This window comes from Heptranchias perlo, chromosome 9 (assembly GCF_035084215.1).
Source record: "Heptranchias perlo isolate sHepPer1 chromosome 9, sHepPer1.hap1, whole genome shotgun sequence".
Taxonomy (NCBI): Eukaryota; Metazoa; Chordata; class Chondrichthyes; order Hexanchiformes; family Hexanchidae; genus Heptranchias; species Heptranchias perlo.
The window spans coordinates 19,096,428-19,116,559 of record NC_090333.1 but is presented as its reverse complement, the minus strand read 5'-3'; the positions used below and the strand labels follow the sequence as shown (position 1 = coordinate 19,116,559).

The 20,132-nt window shown below is 40.5% G+C and overlaps 1 protein-coding gene across 1 annotated transcript; it reads right to left on the bottom strand.

The window, feature by feature from the left end:
- Positions 1-1,783: 1,783 nt before the first annotated feature.
- acp5b (acid phosphatase 5b, tartrate resistant) lies at positions 1,784-18,455 on the bottom strand. The gene is made up of 6 exons (XM_067989961.1): positions 18,215-18,455; positions 12,830-13,023; positions 11,409-11,536; positions 7,896-8,087; positions 6,245-6,392; positions 1,784-4,127 (listed from the first exon to the last, which is right to left on the bottom strand). The coding sequence occupies exons 1-6, from the start codon at positions 18,285-18,287 to the stop codon at positions 3,888-3,890; spliced, it is 975 nt and encodes a 324-aa protein (XP_067846062.1). The 5' UTR covers positions 18,288-18,455; the 3' UTR covers positions 1,784-3,887.
- Between the last annotated feature and the right edge of the window lie 1,677 nt (positions 18,456-20,132).

Sequence of the window (20,132 nt, the reverse complement as noted above, 5' to 3'; positions counted from 1 at the left end):
TTGAACGTGCTCGCTGACCTACATTGGCTCCCGGTCTGGCAACGCCTCGATTTTAAAATTCTCATCCTTGTTTTCAAATCCCTCCATGGCCTCGCCCCTCCCTATCTCTGTAACCTCCTCCAGCTCTGCGATTCTGGCCTCGTGTGCATCCCCAATTTTTATCGCTCCACCATTGGCGGCCGTGCCTTCAGCTGCCTAGGCCCTAAGCTCTGGAATTCTCTTCCTAAACTTCTCCCACTTCTCTCTCTCCTCCTTTAAGACACTCCTTAAAACCTTTGACCAATCTTTTGGTCACCTGTTCTAATATCTTCTATTGTGGCTCATGTCAAATTTTGTTTGTTTCCACTCCTGTGAAGCACCTTGAGACATTTTATGATGTTAAAAGTGCTATATAAATGCAAATTGTTGTTTGGAAATTTTAAAAACTGAATTTTGTAGGAAACAGCTGTCCGATAGTCGCACTGAAATAATTGTTCCGATCCTCCATCTGCTGTCCTCTTGTGGTGCATTAAGAAACTGCAGCCCCAACACAGTCTACGCTCGATTCAGCAGACTATTCATGTCAGTTTTGCATAAACTTAATTTTGTTTGGGGAGTTTATTCACACAGTTTTATTTATGTGCTGCATTCTCTTGCATAAATAAATATTTCTGCTTAAAATTAGTTATTTTTGGATATACATAAACATTACTTTTATACTGTATGTTGTGAACTTGTGAAGATTTCCTTTGCCTGATGCATACATACCACTTGATGACCAGTTCAGCTGACAAGATTGAAAGTAAAGCCCCATCCCACTTCTCTAAAACGTTCCCACAGTCTACATTTCCTTCTGTTATGTCACTGACATTGCCATTGGAACCACAAGGCATCTCGCATGGCAACCTAAGGGGGTATCACAATGTATGGAACATAATGGGTTATTTGTCATGTGGGTTGGTACCATCACCAGTGGATTTCAGTGTCAGACTCTACATTTACCATTCAACCATATTAGGTAGAATTGCCCACTTTGGAGAAGTATCATAAGAAAATGACACAACTCTTGATATTATGGAGCATCTAGTCCACCCACCTTCGGAATTCTGAGTGACATCTTCCCATATTCAAGCACTCTCCTCTATACCAGTCATCCAGCAACATCAAGCCGCTGACATCAAATTTCATGTTAGTGAGTCACAGCCCGTGTTCTTCATGAATGCAAATTCTTCTGGCAAGAGTGCATTTGCTCACTGAGCAAAATTGTAAAAGTGGCTGCCAAACTAGGCCCCAAGAACCCACATAACTGGCTGATTAGACGGCATAGTAAAAAAACTGATTGCAAACAACAGTTTGTGAAATGATGGGAGTAAAAGAATGTAAAGCATGCCTACATTGGATAAGTAAATGTGGTTGACTGAGTGGGCTGACAGTGTGTGCACAAACAATGGATGTAGGTATGAGCAACTGGGAAGAATAATCAGCAGCCTCAACAAAATGTGGGAAATGCAATTTGCAGGGACTCAGTATAGAAAAGTACATAAATAAACCGGCTGTTTATGAGTGCTGACACGCTCCACATAACTCATCCTTGGATCTGGCACTCATATCAAGGGCACTAAAGGTTCAGTACTAGCTGAGGCGAAGCTCTGCCGTAGGTGTTCCTTCTGGCCGAGGTGGTCTGAAGTGTATGACTCACCTTGGACTCTGCCATTTAAACCACAATGAGGGAGAATACGATGCAGGACACTTACGGTCTCATGGAGTGTTAATAGAATAATCACTGCACACAGAATTTATCTTCTCAGGTTTTATTTTGTTGTCATTGAAGAGACACAGATAGTCCAGCCAGTTAATCCTGTGTGTCAGGCACAGCATTTGTGAAACTAGAACTCTCACAGTTAATGTAACAGCGAGAGATGTACAAGCAGTGCCTACGGAGCTTAGTCTCAATGTTTAATAATAAAAATGTCATTGAAAAGTTAAATAAAATGAGCAGCCAAAACATTAATAATTTTCAACAGAATGAGTGCAGTTTGGTACTATTTACAGGGCAAATATATACATACTCCACTGGTAAGGACACTCAAGCAATAGGTTACTGCACTTATTTAATCGTTGTATGACCATCTGCATGTACTAGTTCATGCCAAATAAAAATGAAAACCCCACCAGTTCAACACTTTTTCAAATCTGACCATCTCTGTTCTTCCCTCACTAGAATCAAAGGTCACTTCCTGCTCTTTAACTGGTTATTTTCCAAACCTCATACTGCTCATTAGATGCCAGTCTCAATCTGCAATTCTCTCCATATTGCCCATGCCTTCCCTGTTCCCTTTTTATTTTCTGGTTACAAGATAATTACCGATGAGGAAGCCATTCGGCCCATCTTATTTCATTCCTAAAGTTCCGACTTTGCAGCATCTATGATTCCCCACTCAGCGAGTTACTTTAGTTACTTTCTATTTCCCTCACAATTAATAGACAGATTGTGCCACACCTCACCCTCACTCCACTTACAGACCCCACCTTTGTTCACCAGCAATCAGTCCGTACTTGAAACTTTGGGAAGTTACTTCAAGACAACAATCATTTATTTGACTCTCCACAAAAACAACTAGATTGCTGCTGTGGGAACCAGCATCCCCGCCATCTGAAGCTATCCCATTAGATCAAAAATTTCTACAAGCACAAAGGATGTTCTGCAGCCAAAATTTCAGATATTTTACTGTATTTTTTTGCATTCTGTTTAATGTATCAAAATCATGTACTTGTTATTGGAATGTGTCAAATGTTTTGTGAAAACTGGTTTGTTGCTTGCTCTTTAATGTTTAGAAATGCTGCATTTTGCACACAATATTCTAATTTCAGGGCTGCAGTAACTAGATCTAGAACAAAGGTTACCTTTGAGTAATCTAATGGAGAATATTGTTTGGACAATACTACAAGCTGCAAGAACGAAGCCCAAAAAACAGTTGTCTAAACCCCCAAGGTAGAATTCAGCCTCACTCCGTTCTGTAGTTTCCACTAGAATGGAGGAAACCATTTTCTTATACAAGATTTTTTTTGAAAACTAGTATTGTTTTGGATGACATTTAAATGTATCCAAACCAGTATTGGATGACATTTAAATGCATTGTAAGTGACCACAAAGCTTTTCCATACGGCTTACTCTTATTTTTAAGCACTTTATAAACAAGCTATACTTTATAAACAAGTTATAATGGAGATAAAAATAACCTTGCTTATTTGACGGTTAGTTTAGTATTTTATACAAACATTCACTGCATTTGAGCAATTGGACAGCTACAGTGACACAATATTGACCTGCAGTTGGCAGCAGTGCCTGAGGGCTATGTAATGCTCTCTGAAGACAGAGTTCCATTACTGAACACTCAAAGTCACCTCAAAGTAACAAGAGGGGCAAGATTTTTATAACATAGGGGTAATTTTCTGACTTTGTGCTGCCAGTGAGGAGCCTCACCCACTGAGAGCACGTATTGGAAATTCAGGTGCACTCTGACTGAAATGTTCTGGCCTGAATTTCCAATATAGGCTCTCGAGGCTCTTCACCCACAGGGCAAAGTTGAAAAATGACCCTTTCTATCTCAAAAATTCTATTGTTATCCTTTTATTTTACTGCTGGATTTAAAATGATGCAAATTAATTTAAAAATGACAACCCTTTTTGAGAAGATTAACAACCCACTGTCAGCGGGTGACAATGTCCATTCTATCACCTGCTCAGGTCAACTATCGGCCAATTGTGAGAAAGAACATTTCATATCCAACTTCTTTAGTCAAAGAGATGAGAGATTTAACAACCAATTGAACTGTTTGGCATATATTATGAATAATTTTGCAAGAAAATAAGTCATTTTTCTTTAAGTCCAAATTTTTTGTTTTGATTTAAAATTTGCGCTTTGGTAATACAGTTTGGAAAACTACCATTCCATGTGGCTGTCTGTATGATGCAAACATTTGTTCTGCGGTGATTTGAATCAGTATGAATCCACCCAGAGCACTAATCTCAGAATTGTAGAAGTGCAGCCATTCTCTTGGAACTTTCTTTTTGTGTACTGTGGACCTGTCGACGAAGCTCCCACTTCCACTGACAATGTACGCAATCCCTTCACCTTCCCGAATAAACTGTAGAGCAAAACAGAACTCATTAAAATCCACCTTGTTTGGAAGCAGCAGCATTTCCCACCAACCGTCGATGGTTTACTTGATGGTCATTTCATAAACAAGCATGTGTGCTTTGGTTGTCACCACAAGGGTAACACAGATGCGGTTCCCTTGGGTCATTTACTTTACAGCTAACTGGTTCTTCACTTCTTTAAGTCACATTCCATCAAGAAGAATCAGATACCTGAGGGAAGACGATTAAAAGGTGAGCCAGCAACAACAATCACTCTGATATAAATGGCCCAAGGAAAATTTGCCCAGTGGTGTACCTCCTTCTCACAGTGTGCCACTCATATAGGAAGCATCGGTCTGGATGGAGAATTATGTACAGATTAAATTCACAGTATCTTCAAACCTAACTGAAGTGACCAGGTGTCTCTTATTTGGATCTGTGCAGCTACAGCTTCCAATTGTCTTGATGGAGGTTGGATTAATGCAAGAGTGCCAGAATCTACTCATTCCTGGAAGTTAAAAGTCCAACTACAATGTAAATTTTAATTCACATTGTCCCTGTTAATAAGGAAATGATATTAAAGTTGTGAATATCTTACCAATGTTGACCTTGTTCAGTGACGTTCTCATTACCTAATTTGATTCAACACCACCTCAATATAATGCACATATTCTCCATCCACATCCACCTTTTCAATCTATTGATATTGTTAAACAAGATATTGTAACACACCAGCTCCATTTTGTTTATTCGTTCACGGGTTGTGGGCGTCGCTGGCAAGGCTGGCATTTATTGCCCATCCCTGATTGCCCTCGAGAAGCTAATTAGATTGTAATAACTATGGCTTTTCCATGAATATGACACCAATTCCAAATGGATGTAAGATGTTTTAAATACTAGTTCACATTTCATTTTAATCTTGCAGATTGCTCAAATTGGGCAGAGCTGTGTACCAACCCAGCCTCGGTGTCTCCATTTCAATCTTCAGGCCTGTCCAAATTACACCACTAGCTTCCACACAAATTAATGCAATCTGTTCCAGGATGTGGGCAGGCCATTCCTACAACATAAATCAGGGAGACGAAGAAAGACCCAAAATACCAGGTCTCCACAGAAGAGAAAATGAGTAATTAAACAAGAAAAGATCTAAAGGTAAAAGAGTCTTACTCATATTTTTTTAGATAATAAAAATGTGGAAATACTTTGTACTGAAGGTGCTGCTCCTTCTCCTTTGAGTGAAAGAATTTGAACTGCCGGGTCCCTCGTTTTTGGGAGGTTTTATGATCGTAGGAACACAGGAACAGGAATAGGCCATTCAGCCCATCGAGCCTGTTCCGCCATTAAATGAGATCATAGCTGATCTGCATACTAACTCCACCCACCTTGGCTCCATATTCCTTAATAACCTTGGCTCGCAAAAATCTATCCATCTCAGATTTAAAATTATTAATTGAGCTAGCAGCTACTGCTTTTGTGGAAGAGAGCTCCAAGCTTCTACCACTCTTAGTGTAAAGAAGTGTTTCCTAACTTCTCTCCTGAATGGCCTGGCTCTGATTTTAAGGTTATGTCTACTTGTCCTAGACTCCCCCACCAGTGGAAAAAGTTTCTCTCTATCTACCCTCTCAATTCCTTTCAAAAATCCTAAAAACCTCAATCAACTCACCCCTTAACCATCTATATTCCAGGGAATACAAGCTTAGTTTATGTAATTTCACCTCATAATCTAACCCTTGGTGCCCTGGTAACAATCTGCACTGCTCTCCTTCCAAGGCCAATATATCCTTTCTAAAGTGCGGTTATGGAGGAACTGAAAGCTCTTGGTTGTAATTAAACATATTCTACAGCCAGATATGTTTGCACTCCATAGAGTAAAGGCCACAGAAGTGGATTAATATGTGCATTCACTGTGTGTGGTTCTGGAGGAAGGGGTGTCACATAACAGCCCTCAATTGGGCAACACTGAGACTCATAGTTTACCTTAAAAAATTAGGCAAAAATAAGTTAGAAGCACTCTAACTCTAAATAAACCCATTGAAGCCTCTTGGCTGATACTTTCCGGAATTCACAAATTAAAATTACACAACTACAAAGCTGGGATCATTTTTACAACAATAATATTTCCTACCTGGAGGCTGTGATCATGGCCGCTGATGTAGGCTGTCACATTGTATTTCTTTAGAAGTGGCCTCAGTTGATCCACAAGACATGGAGTCGGACCGTGCTGTCCTATGGACCACACAGGGTAGTGACCAGCAACAATCAAATAGTCAGACCTGAAGCAGAAGCAAACAGATCCCAGAGAATTTATCCATCCATACATTGTATCGCTTATTAAAAAGATTTGAGATATAAATGACCACACACACCAATTTACTTCTTTACAAAAAAGAATTACAGGAAGCCTGCATAATCAGCTGTGTTTAATAAAATCACAAACACTTAGATTTTGAGATTCATAACCAGTATTTATATGGTGCCTTTAATGTAGTGCTTCACAGGAACGTTATCAGACAAAAACTGACACCAAGCCAGAGAAGGCAATATTTGAAGGGATGACTAAAAGCTTGGTCAAAGAGGTAGGTTTTAAGGAGTCTTAAAGGAGGAGAGATAGCAATGCGGAGAGGTTTAGAGGGGGAATTCCAGAGCTTAGGGTCTAAGCAGCTGAAGGCACAGCCTCTAATCATGGTTCAAAGGAAGTGGGGATACACAAGAGGTCAGAGTTGGTGGAATGCAGAGTTCCAGGAGGGCTGTAGGACCGGAGGAGGTTACAGAGGTAGGAAGGGGTGAGGCCATGGAGGGATTTGAATATGAGGACAAGAATTTTAAATTTGAGGCGTTGGTGGACCGGGAACCAGTGTAGGTCAGCGAGCACAGGAATGATGGGTGAATGGGACATGGTGCGAGTTAAGATAAGGGGAGCAGAGTTTTGGATGAGCTCAAGTTTATGGACAGTGGGAGGCAGGTCAGGAATAAAACTCATATTCTAAAAAGAACCATTTTAAAGGGTGAGATGATTTCAAAATAGAACTGTACAACAGAAAGAAATAACTTGCATTTATATAGCACCTTATCATATCCTTGGGATGTCTCAAAACTGGAGGAGGTTACAGAGGAAGGTTATTGTGGAGTTTATCTTGATTACCTTTTTTAATGTGGGGGGAGTGCTAGTAGCAACTTTGCAGAAGCTTTCTTACGAGATCAAAAGCGCTGGGTAGGATCTTTAATAAAGTGTTGCTGTATATGGTGTGTGGATGAAATGAGCTTGACTGGTCCATTGGCCTGTTGTCATTCCACTCATTATGTTCACAATATCCGACCTGCATTAGATAGAATCATTTTGGAATGTGACTCTCGTCTCTATACCATTTTAGTTTTCATTTTCCCAGGGAATACGTGGTTAGGGAAGAGAAATGGGATTAGAGTAGCTAGCTCCTGTTGAACCAGCGATGGGCTGAATGGACTCTTTCTTTGCTGTAATTTCTAGGTTTTTTCATGACCTGATACCATTTCGGTCCAAGTCAGTGCACAAAAAACAGCACCAAGCCACTGTCAGCTTACCATTTGACTTAATAACTGATATAGCTATTTGTGCTCATTGGCTGCCTCTAATGAGGTGTTTATCTCTATGAATGCTCAAACCAGTATTGTGAAGACAGCGTGCTAACCTACACGCTATCTGGTCTTCAACTGATCTCTTTTGGTAACGTTGGCTCTATTCTATAAAATGCTACTCTGGATGAGATTTTTTTTTTGTAAGTTGGATAGTCAAAGGTTACCTGGAATTTGCCAGTTTTTCCTGGATCCATTGAAGTTGTTCCTGGGCTAACTGGGGGTTTTCAGGTCCTTTTGGCTGGTTGACTTGGTAGGTATTCCCACAGATCAGAACAGTGTCGATCATCACAATGGTGACAGAAACATTGGTATTAGGAATCTTAAAATTCAATTCATAGTAGAGATTTGGAAAGTTCCTACAACAGAAGGTATAACCATTTATTCCAAAATTAGACAAATGTCTTACATTTTGCTGCTGGACTCCTTCGAGCTTCAGTTCCTAACCCTGAATATTAACGCTAAGATGGTAATTTCACCTAAACTGGATTCTGATTTTCAAGCTCTCTCATGTTTTTAACACCTGAATAAACTGCGTTCATTTTGAAAAAGAACAGGAACTGTCGGTTTCTTTAGCTGCAAAGCACATTAGAATGGATTGACTTTAATTGGACACGCAACAGGATAAATTTTCCGAGGCCTTCACATGCCGTGTTCCTTTCCACGCCCAATGTCCTGACGGCTGTTTTTGCTGGCAAAAAACATGCCTCCCCGGGGGCCTTTGGAATCCTTGTTTGCATTGGGAAATATGTATATCAGGTCCTGCGCCAGATGTTTGGACTTCAGGGGAGGCTCCATCCTCAGTGAGCTGCTCGCCCGCCTGCCCATCTTTTTGAAAGTGGCCTGGCCTGCTTGCAAACTTTTCTTAAAGCTGGCTTGCTGCAGGTTGTTTTGTAGCATTTTCAGAATGCATTTTCTAGCTGAACACTTTTGGTCCACTTGAAAGTTGGCTGCCCTCATGGAGCCCTTCGCCGGCCATGCCCTTGGAGTGGAGCCTTCCAACTCATGGCGTGGCAACGGTCTGTAGGGTCCCTCCACTGTGGGTGGAGCCCGCTGTCATTGATCAATCTAGACAATCAGCCAGTTGGTCAAACCTGGCAGTGACAGGCTCCTATACTGGGTGCCCAAGGTCTCAATAGCACCAGTCACCGCATTCGTGAGAGAAACCCCGCCATGCTTGATCCCTCACTGCTTCAGGCTTTCTGCGGAGGGCTACATGCTCCATGCCCGTCTGCACTTGAGTAAATCCCTCCCACAGAGACATCAGTGGTGCACTGCTGCTTGCTGACTGGCCAGTTGGTTCCTCTTCCTCCAGCTCACTCACTATGCTTTCTGGGGTGCTAGGGGCGGGTGGAGTGCTTGTCGCGAAGTTCTGAGAGATGATGGTGGTACCACTCCTTCTGGGCTCATCATCTTGGGAAGGACATACAGGAAAAGGAGTGAGATTTAAAATGCACTCCCCCCAACAATGGCTTCGAAGAGAGGCGAGGTAATATGAATTTTGCTTCGTGCAAATGATTAACATATGTGAGAACTGTGTTCTTCTACTTGCAGGGGAGACCAGAACTAGGGGCCACAAATATAAAATAGCCACTAACAAATCCAATAGGGAATTCAGGAGAAACTTCTTTACCCAGAGAGTGGTTAGAATGTGGAACTCGCTATCACAGGCAATAGTTGAGGCAAATAGCATTGATGCATTTAAGGGGAAGCTAGATAAACACATGAGGGAGAAAGGAATAAAAGGATATGCCGATAGGGTTAGATGAAATAGGGAGGGAGGAGGCTCATCTCGAGCATAAATACCAGCATGGACCTGTTTGGCTGATTGGCCTTTATCTGTGCTGTACATTCTATGTAATGTTATGTAACTGGGCAAGGCAATGACAATATGAAGGAAATTTGCTGGGATACACCTCAGCTCCAAACTTGCCACTGCAATGCTTTCTACAGCTTACCGGGGAGTGAGTTCCAACTCATAAGTGGTCAGCTGTTTCAGGATGGCTGGTCCACCTCCTATCCTCATTTGCTCTTTACGGTTGTAGGTAGCATTGATGGACATGTTAGATTATGAATGAGCAATGGAAACAGGATTGCTGTGTAATGCCCACTTCTCTCCATGGCCCAGACTCCTCCTAATACATACGAGAAAAAGGATGGGAAGAGCCCAGCAAGCCAACCGTCTTGCCCCAGTTTTCATGCTGCTTTTCCTGCCACTTCTATTTTGTAAAAATCTTGTGCCCTATGTCAAGGTGCTATGCAATTTCCATACAATGAAGGTGTGTAGCATCGAAGGAATAATATGGTGTGGAATCTGTGCCGTTGATCTCCCAGACGGTCCAGCAAATAGATATCATATTGGGGGCACACTTTGTATGAAGGATGAGTATGCCTCACTTACCTTGGCATTTCCAATGCCACAAAATGTTTTCCTTATTTGTTCCCATGCCAACCTGAGCTTGGTCACAGCATTGACTCACAGGGTTAGCTCCTCCCAAGAAGTTTGAGCCTGTGGTTTCTCGGGGTGCATGTCCTCCTGCCTCAAAGCGAGAAACCCTCCTTTAGTGCCTCTCTCTCATCAGCATTTCCAAAGCATTGGGATTTGAATGCTAATATCTTCCTCATGGCATATCTTCTCAACAATTTCAACCATTGTGCTGCAGAACCAAAGTCCACATAAAAGTCTCTCTCCTTTAAGGGCCAGCTGCAGCCCTTTAAGAACTGCTGGGTGGCCCAATTTTCTTATTGGCAGCCAACCATCAAAGATGCCCCACTCAGTGTTTTCCTTGTGCAGGGAGCCCATTCTAATAAGGGGAAGAGTCTAACCTGGAACATCTGGCCAAGCCTGCCCCACTTGCACCAAGCACAGATGGACATTCACCGTGGCTATACATCCATGCACACGGAAAATTAAGGATTATGTTAAATACTCAACAAAATCCTTATACAGGACAGATTCTTTGTAATGTGGTCCTTGTACAAAGAGGTGTATCCCAGCAAACATCCTCCATTTGTTATGATGCTTCACATTGTCACTGCCTTGTCCGGTTCTCACAGAAGAGCCTACAGGGAAAACAATATAAAAAGCAGACAACTCAAAAAATTACGATGTACACAAGGAGAAAATTGAAATGTAGCAAATAGTACACAAATGCCAATCAATTCTTCATGATTGCAGGAAAATGTAACACCAAGTGAGAAAATGAAGCTTGTTAGATTGCATATATAGGATACACAGGAAATAACAGAGATACAAAAACTCTTAAGGCACCTTTAAAAAGTTTTGTTTAAAGGTGGGGTTACACAATATTACTTCACGATTGGATGATATCCTTTTAAGGGGTACAATGATTAACTGATAATAAAGCTTAACATTTGTTTTTTTTTAAAAACTCTACAGCTTCCACAACAGAAAGGAATGAAGACTGAAATTATCATGGATTTCCATATTTGTTTGTTTGATAAACCAGACATTTCCAGTTGATGCAGATTCCTTGGATGCTTCAGTCCAGTGTGCAGTGTTTCCCTGGTGTAGATTAATAATTGAACTTGAATGAAATATCCATTTCTAGATTGCTGGGGAAGGTGACCCCATGACTCAAGTGCAGAGCAATTGATGCCCTCTCACTAAAATATAAGTACTACATGACACAAACAAACAGCTGTTCAGAATCACTCACCATCTCTTAGAGATCCCAGAATAAGCAATTTGTGCTGACACGTTACCCAAATGATCATGATTTCCTGCCAGAATATACCATGGGATACTCATAAGGGACGGAGCAGTGAACACATTCTCAAATGTTTCCTATTCAAATAAATAGAAGCTAAGTCAGCTATGCAGTTTATCAGTGATAGGTGTACTGAAGGAAGTTAATTTACACTGATTCATCAAAATGGCAGAACTAAAAAAAATCAGTTGCTAAGAGACAGAAGAGAAAACAAAGTTTTCTGCCACATATTATAATCGAGCACTAATCTATTTTCAAACAGAAGACTTTCCTCTTCAATTTTCTCTATACAATACTTGATACTATTAATTTCTCTTCAATTACTTTCTTTATCTAACATGTTATTTCAGAATTTTTGTTTGCAAATATCTTAAAATTGAACCTACTGATAAATCCAATTATAATAGATCTGATTTCATAGTATAGAGTGATCAATCTGAACTATAGCACAGAAGGAGGCCATTTGGCCCATTGTGCCTATGCCGGGTTACATTTTTTTCTTTCTGCTCATTGTATTTCCTTTAACCTCCAGTATCTTTGGTTGCTTTACAATAGATGTGTGGTTTAAAACTTAGCAACGGTGACTTAGCTAAAAGGCTCGTGGTTGATTGTTTAGCCAACAATTGAGCTCCACTATAAATTCTCCATTTCATACCACAGCACATAGGGTGTACAAAAACTTAACTTATTTATATTACTCAAGCAACTTCTATAAATAAATTTACTTGTTTTATTTCACAAATATAACCAGCATTACATGTTGTGGAATAATTAATTAATTTCACCATCCCTATATTTATTTGGACTCAATATTTGATAAATTCTGTATTTTGCAGTCTATTACCGACTATCCTATATTCACAAATTAATGTTTATTTCCATAAATTTACATAACGCACTCAATTTACATAAACGATTCATGAATTGGCAGTATTCAATCAGGAATCCACGGTTAGAAAACATTACTAGAAAGAGTAAGCTTAAATTGGGATTTAAAAATGCATACACAGCATAGAAGTTAACCTCTAAATAATTACTACTTTACTTGAATTAACTATCTGGAGATGGACAATTACTTGTGGTTTTAAGTTTCTTCTCATTTCAGAGGCATATAATTTAAATGGAGTCAATAACCAGATCAGCATCTTCCCTAGTTAATTCCAGGAGGGTTTCCCATTTATTCTATAGCATTTGCAACTCTCCAAACTGAGTATGAGCAGCAATAGAGATGGCAGCACCTAGTGGAATTATTTTGGGAATCTGTACCATTAATGTACAGTCCCTAGTTGAAACACTTGGATGCAGCCTTGTAAAGCAGAGATTTCCCTCCTTTTAAATATGACTGATATGAATTAACAACAATCAGTTACCTTAAATCTGAAATCATTTGCATCATTCACACCGTGGAAGTAAAAATTATCTCCAACATTAAGTACAAAATCTGCTCCTGAGTTCTGTGCAACTCTTCCCATCTCGTGTGCTGTGGCTTTCTGAATGACTGTTACATATGGTGGATCAGGCAAGCCTCCCCCATCTCCAAATGCAATAAATCGGACAGCACTGTCTTGTAACCAAACAGAAGAACAAAATGTGAGTCCAATTACATCTGAACTGCGAAATACAGAATCACCAATTAAGATTTTGAGAATTCACAGTAGATTACAACACCTAGAAAGTAAAACTACTCAGAGGTTGATGGTGGAATTTGACCTACAATTACTGCCATTTAACCATGAGATCTGATTCCATGCAATGCATGAAGCTGTCATCTGTGTCAATACAGCAATCTTAAAAAAATACAGGGATTAATGCACTTCACTGTTTTTGAACTGTGATTAGAGTAGTAGAGGATGAATACAAAATTAACAAGATCAGGGTAGAAATAATGTAGACGAGCGTCTCAACAAACCAAACTAATGTTATATTGACTAGACTCCTTTAAATGGGATCTGGACCAATATCCTGTTGCAAAAGGGTTTGAGGTTGTAGGGATAAGTATAGATATAGTTGATCAAATACCGTTCATATCATGCATGTACAAGCTAAAAAAAACACACAAGAACTGACTTCTATGTGGTAGCTATATAATATTTAGGAACATATGAACAGGAGTAGACCATTCAGCCCCTCGAGCCTGTTCCAACATTAAATGAGATCATGGCTGATCTGTATCCTAACTCCATCCACCCACCTTGGCGAGGGTAAAGTATCCTTTAATACCATTGGCTAGCAAAAATCTATCCATCTCAGATTTAAAATTATTAATTGAGCTAGCATCTGCTACTTTTTGTGGGAGTGAGGTCCACACTTCTACCACCCTTTGCGTGAAGAAGTGTTTCCTAACTTCTCTTTTGAATGGCCTGGCTCTGATTTTAAGGTTATGTCCCCTTGTCCTAGACTCCCCCACCAGCGGACAAAGTTTCTCTCTATCTACCCTATCATTCCTTTCAAAATCCTAAAAACTTCAATCAAATCATCCCTTAACCTTCTATATTCCAGGGAATACAAGCCTAGTTTATGTAATCTCGCCTCATAATTTAACCTTTGGAGCCCTGGTAGCATTCTGGTGAATCTGCGCTGCACTCCTTCCAAGGCCAATATATCCTTCCTAAGATACAGTGCTCAGAACTGTACACATTACTCCAGTTGTAGCAAAACTTCCTCCACTTAATATTCCAGCCATCTAGTTATAATAGCTTACATTCCATTAGCCTTTTTCATTATTTTTTTTACCTGACTACTACCTTTTAGTGATCTGTGTACATGGACCCCTAAATCTCATTGGACCTCCACTGCTCCTAGCTTTTCACCATTTAAAAAATACTCGGATCTATCATTTTTTGGTCCAAATGGGTGACCTCACACTTACCTGCGTTGAAATCCATCTACCCCAGTTTTGCCCACTCACTTAATCTATCAATGTCTCTTTATAATTTTATGCTGCCGACTACGCTACTTATTATGCCACCAATCTTTGTGTCATTGGCAAACTTGGATATATGGCTCTCTGTTGTGTTATCTAAGTCATTAATAAATATAGTGAATAGTTGAGGCCCCCTACTTCTATAATAAATAGGCCACTATTACCCAGTTCTGTACAGATTGTAAAGTTGCTCTTAAGTACAACATCACAGTGACTCAGCTGATTAAGATATTGAGTAGCTGAGCTATACAGACCAGGAAGGTCCGAGGTTAGATCCACACTCTGTGCCATCTTAGGAGGTCTCAGCTGCACGGCAGTAAAGGTGCACAAATAGCCTCAAGTCCTGGGTGAGGGAAGATGATGGGAGAAAAATGTGCCAGCATTCCTACTCTTGGTCACTCTCCAGTGACCCTTGCTGGAAATATATGTGTCAACATCAGGTGAGGGCAGGATCTGGTTCAGTCGTGATGCCCTCACAGGTGAATAACCTGCCGATATCCACTGTCTAATTTTGCACATAAAGAATACATTGAGTCTACAGCACAGAAACAGGCCATTCGGCTCAACTGGTCTGTGCCGGTGTTTATGCTCCACACGAGCCTCCTCCCTCCCTACTTCATCTAACCCTAGCACCTCGCCCTTCTATTCCTTTCCCCTTCGTGTGCTTATCTAGCTTCCCATTAAATACATCTACGCTATTTGCCTCAACTACTCCTTGCGGTAGCGTGTTCCAATAGCCATTGGAGTGAGGTAGGCTGCCAGGAAACGGTGTCTTACTTCAGGAATTTTAACCCAGGAGGCATTTTGGGTAATTTATACTGAGGTAAATTCATTCATTAAGTTAAAGTCAGGTCAACTGAAGTGAAATCCACGACAAATTTGGGATCGCAGCTTAGAATTCAACACATAAGGAATTAAACCCAGTCAAAACTTCTACCCAGGACTTTTTCTCCCCCATTCCAGATCAATTTGAGACAATGAAATTTGATAACACACTTCAGAGAGGAAATTGGGTGCAATATATTGGGGTAGTTTTATTCATGTAAGCCCAACAGGTGGTGCTACCAGGAAACCTCACCCCTGAGAAGGCAGTAGCTAGTTTGATTGGCAGCCCAACTGGCCAATCCACAGTCATGGAGAGGTGGAGGCAGGTCAGAGGTCATATGAAATTGATGGGCAGGAAAAGACCAGCTGACTAGACACTTCCCCCTGGGAGAGGCAAAATGCCTTGGGCTTCGTCTTAAGGGAGAATTTACACAGTCCATCAAGATCTGGTAAAAGCTTTCTCCTTATGCATAGTACTAACTAGATTCGTGGAGAACGCTGGTCAGAAAAGTGTATTTGCCCGCTAATAGGGGCCAATGTCATGCTTTATTTTCTACATTATGAGGAGTCTTACAAAATAAGTTTAAACTTACCATAAATGTTACTCTGTTCGTTCACATATGTAAAGTAACTTAGCTTGTAAATTGATAATTGGCCTTGTCTCACGAGTGTTCATCAGTATGCCTCTCAGAAGATTAGAAGAAATGCATATGGGGCACTTGTGAGATTACAGTATCAAGTTCACATAAGGCGGGATATTCAACTATGACCCCTGAATCATGCTGTCATATGACTAGGTATTGGGCAGTAAAATTTGTGAGGGACTCCATTTACAGGAGAGATCAGTGATGCTGAATACCTAGTGCAGACCTGAAATTTATAACAAACTTTAACCCATCAAGGAGTTGGGGAGGGAAAAGGAAAGGGAGACAATTGGCAGAAGAGGAAAAAAAAGAAACATGATCCAATATGTGGTATCTCTTTTTTCACAGTGTACAGGTTAATGATGCTGTCTGCTGAGTTTTACTGAACATCCTGGTCATCATACACCACGCTGTTGTCGCTCGTTAGATGACAGTTTTGACATTTTATTTTCTTGCAAAAAAGGAAAAAAATGTTTTCATTTCACATGCAGCAGCACAAGCTGAGAGCAGTAGTGTAAGATAAGCAGGCTACAAAAGCCAGTGCAGGAGGTGGAAAATATAAATAGCAAATTTTAGAAATTGAAAAAAACTCAGATGTTAAAAAATTAGGAGTAACATATGCCATCCATCTTTTATTCCAACTGATATATAATTAATATCAAAAAGAATTATTAATAGAAAGATGGGGGAAATTAGAAAAATTTCTTCACAAAGTGGAGTGGAATATGGTGTGCTTCACCACAAGTGATTTTAGAGACTAAAGCATCATTTAAAAGGGAAAAGGACACATTGGATAGGATAGATAGCTCCAGCTGAAGAGTTAGTACGGGCACAGACATAGCAGGCCAAACAGCCTCCTTCTCCGCTATAATTTCTATGATTTTATGAAAAGCAAATGTTTTAAACAGCTTCCAGTGTAGAGAGTGGCATAAACAACACATGCTCCTTGGGATGTTCACTCTGTTAAAGCTGCTACATAAATATAAATTATTGCAGCAGAATATCAGAGGAACAGTAATGTATAACAGGCATCTCTTCCCTCCTTATGCCCTTGTATTAATGCATTTTCATTTAATATTTCTATAGTTTCCCTGTGAAGGATTGAAGATCAATCTTGGTTGAAATCATAAAAGATTATCTATAATAATTTAAAATCTTACAAAATACAATTTATGTCAACTTTTTCCCATTATAAATTCCCATGTCCACCTTTATAATGGAAATGGCCTCTGTAAACTTATCATGTTGTAATCACACCCTCCTACTAGTGGTGACTCTGTAGCTCCTGCATTTTGCAGCTCCCAGCAACTCAGCCTATACAGCAGAGAAACTCCTAGGTTGCTCCCAACTCTACTTCTCTGTAACTTTTGTCAAAGTATTACACAAAAATAAGGACAGATATATAACTTTAAAATGGCAACTGAATTTCATCAATGCATCCTCCCCTGTTAGAAGGCAGGGTCCAATTATCCCCTGCCCTCTAACCCTGCTTTCACCTGAAGACTACACTTAGTCTTCACTTCCTGTGTGAAATCCCATGAGATTGATCAGTATTTTAGAAGTTCTTCATGGGAATTCATAGCTCATCAGTACTTTAAATTGCCTGTAGTATGGCCATTTTAATTACTGATTATTATGGCAAAAAGAAATACATTAGCTGTATCAATGAACAAGAATATTAGAGTTTGCCTTTTCTTTTGAGAAAGGAGGCACCTTGCAATGATTTGATTTTTTAAAATGTTAGGTTTTTAAAAACTTACTGTACAGTTGATGGTGACAATAGTTGGGGGAGGGGCAAGTGTTTTCATATTTGAGAACATGCATTCAGTTGAGTGTTATGGAGAATTATCCTCGTGCTCCTGTAACTTTGCTGTGTCTACCTTCAGCTGTCACCTGTACAGACATACTTAACTACAGTATTTAAACACGATGAACCCTCTGAGGATGGACAGACTTCCCCAGTCTATACACTACAAGCACACTTCCTTTATTGCACGTTAACATCTGTAGAAAATGTCTGCACACGTTTAAAGCAGAAGAGATGGAACCTCACAGTTCCAAATAAACCTAACGAAAATATAACCTTATACGTTACTCGTTTGACAATGAACACGTGCTTATTTAATGACACCTTAAAAGGAGTTTGTACTTTTATTTACACCTTTCTACCCTTCGTGCAGGTACTTAATATTTTACAGGGTTATTTCACTGAAAAGTGGCTTCTTTGCCTTGTGCAGTTTTCTTTGGATGAAGCACTTCTGAAAGTGGTAATTATAATTTGAAATGCATTTAGTTTCTACTTTAATAAAGACAGTACAGGATACCAAATAAATGGAACATTACAATAAAACAACGCAACTTACCTTCTTGTGGATAGGACACCACTAATTGCAAATAACCTATTGCCAAGTGAAGCACTCGTTCAAACAGGTCCATGATCAAGCGGCAGGAAAACGTGCTTAATAGTCAAAACGCATCGGATTGCAGCCCAACTTTCACTTGCAGCGCAGTTGTATTTTATCTGCACTTGATTTTTTTCCCCCCAAAGCAGAAAATTGTAGCGCGATAGTTAATAGAAAACACCAGCCGCTCTATAAACTTTAATCATGTACCCAATCTTAGTATTAAGCAATGGACTGAGTGCAGCAACCCGCCTGCTTCCAAATGTCATGACAGAACTTCCGGAAAGACATTGTTGAAAGATGTTTTCCCTTTCAAAATTAGTCAACCAAAAAAGGGAAGTAGTTACCCAGAATGGTAAAATTTAAAATGTAACTAAGGAATTTTTCATTACATTGTAACATGTCATCCCTGCGGCTCATGGAACACCGCATCATAATTGGGTGTTGCAATAAGCTCCAACCATCAAAGGCAGAAGAACGTTGATTCCTGGTGTCATAAATTGTCAGGTGTTCCACTCTGTTCTTAGCACCCTTCATATTTATTTACCTTACACTATCAAGAGGCCATTTTACTGTCAAAGTATAGATTCAGTTGAACTATTGATTCTGAACCCAATTCACATTTGGTCTTATTGTTATAAATAGGGACATCCTGAGGTCAATTGGAGGGTATTTTCTGCTGCTAGGAAATTATTGGCTCATTTCCGTATGCATTTTTTTAAAAAGTGACAGAATTTTGCACGTGTGACACATGGTGGGAAGAATTGAGGATTAATATCCTTTTTATTTTGTGGTAAGTTTGACTGCTGTGATGTTTGATTTTTTTTTAAATTTGTTCATGGGATGTGGGCGTCACTGGCAAAGCCAGCATTTATTGCCCATCCTTAATTGCCCTTGAGAAGGTGGTGGTGAGCCGCTGCCTTGAACCGCTGCCGTCTGTGTGGTAAAGGTTCTTCCACAGTGCTGTTAGGTAGGGAATCATCTTCAGCTGCTTCATCAATTACCTTCCCTCCATCATAAGGTCAGAAATGGGGATGTTCGCTGATGATTGCACAGTGTTCAGTTCCATTCGCAACCCCTCAAATAATGAAGCAGTCCGAGCCCGCATGCAGCAAGACCTGGACAACATCCAGGCTTGGGCTGATAAGTGGCAAGTAACATTCACGCCAGACAAGTGCCAGGCAATGACCATCTCCAACGAGAGTCTAACCACCTCCCCATGACATTCAACGGCATTACCATCGCCATCCTGGGGGTCACTATTGACCAGAAACTTAACTGGACCAGCCATATAAATACTGTGGCTACAAGAGCAGGTCAGAGGCTGGGTATTCTGCAGCGAGTGACTCACCTCCTGACTCCCCAAAGCCTTTCCACCATCTACAAGGCACAAGTCAGGAGTGTGATGGAATACTCTCCTCATTTTCCACACCGCCTGAGGAAGGGGAAAGCCGCCGAAAGCTTGTGGGATTAAAAATAAAATTGTTGGACTATAACTTGGTGTTGTAAAATTGTTTACAATTGCTTGGATGAGTGCAGCTCCAACAACACTCAAGAAGCTCAACACCATCCAAGATAAAGCAGCCCGCTTGATTGGCACCCCATTGACAACACTAAACATTCACTCCCTTCACCATCGGCGCACAGTGGCTGCAGTGTGTACCATCCACAGGATGCACTGCAGCAACTCGCCAAGGCTTCTTCGACAGCACCTCCCAAACCCACAACCTCTACCACCTGGAAGGACAAGAGCAGCAGGCACATGGGAACAACACCACCTGCACGTTCCCCTCCAAGTCACACACCATCCTGACTTGGAAATATATTGCCGTTCCTTCATCGTCGCTGGGTCAAAATCCTGGAACTCCCTTCCTAACAC

Coding starts and splice junctions, on each gene's coding strand:
- acp5b (XM_067989961.1), bottom strand. CDS start 18,287: ATGGACCTGTTTGAACGAGTGCTTCACTTGGCAATAGGTTATTTGCAA. Junction 6,393..7,895: donor GAAAAACTGGCAAATTCCAG/GTAACCTTTGAC, acceptor CTTCTGCTTCAG/GTCTGACTATTTGATTGTTG. Junction 4,128..6,244: donor GCCATGATCACAGCCTCCAG/GTAGGAAATATT, acceptor TTTGCTCTACAG/TTTATTCGGGAAGGTGAAGG.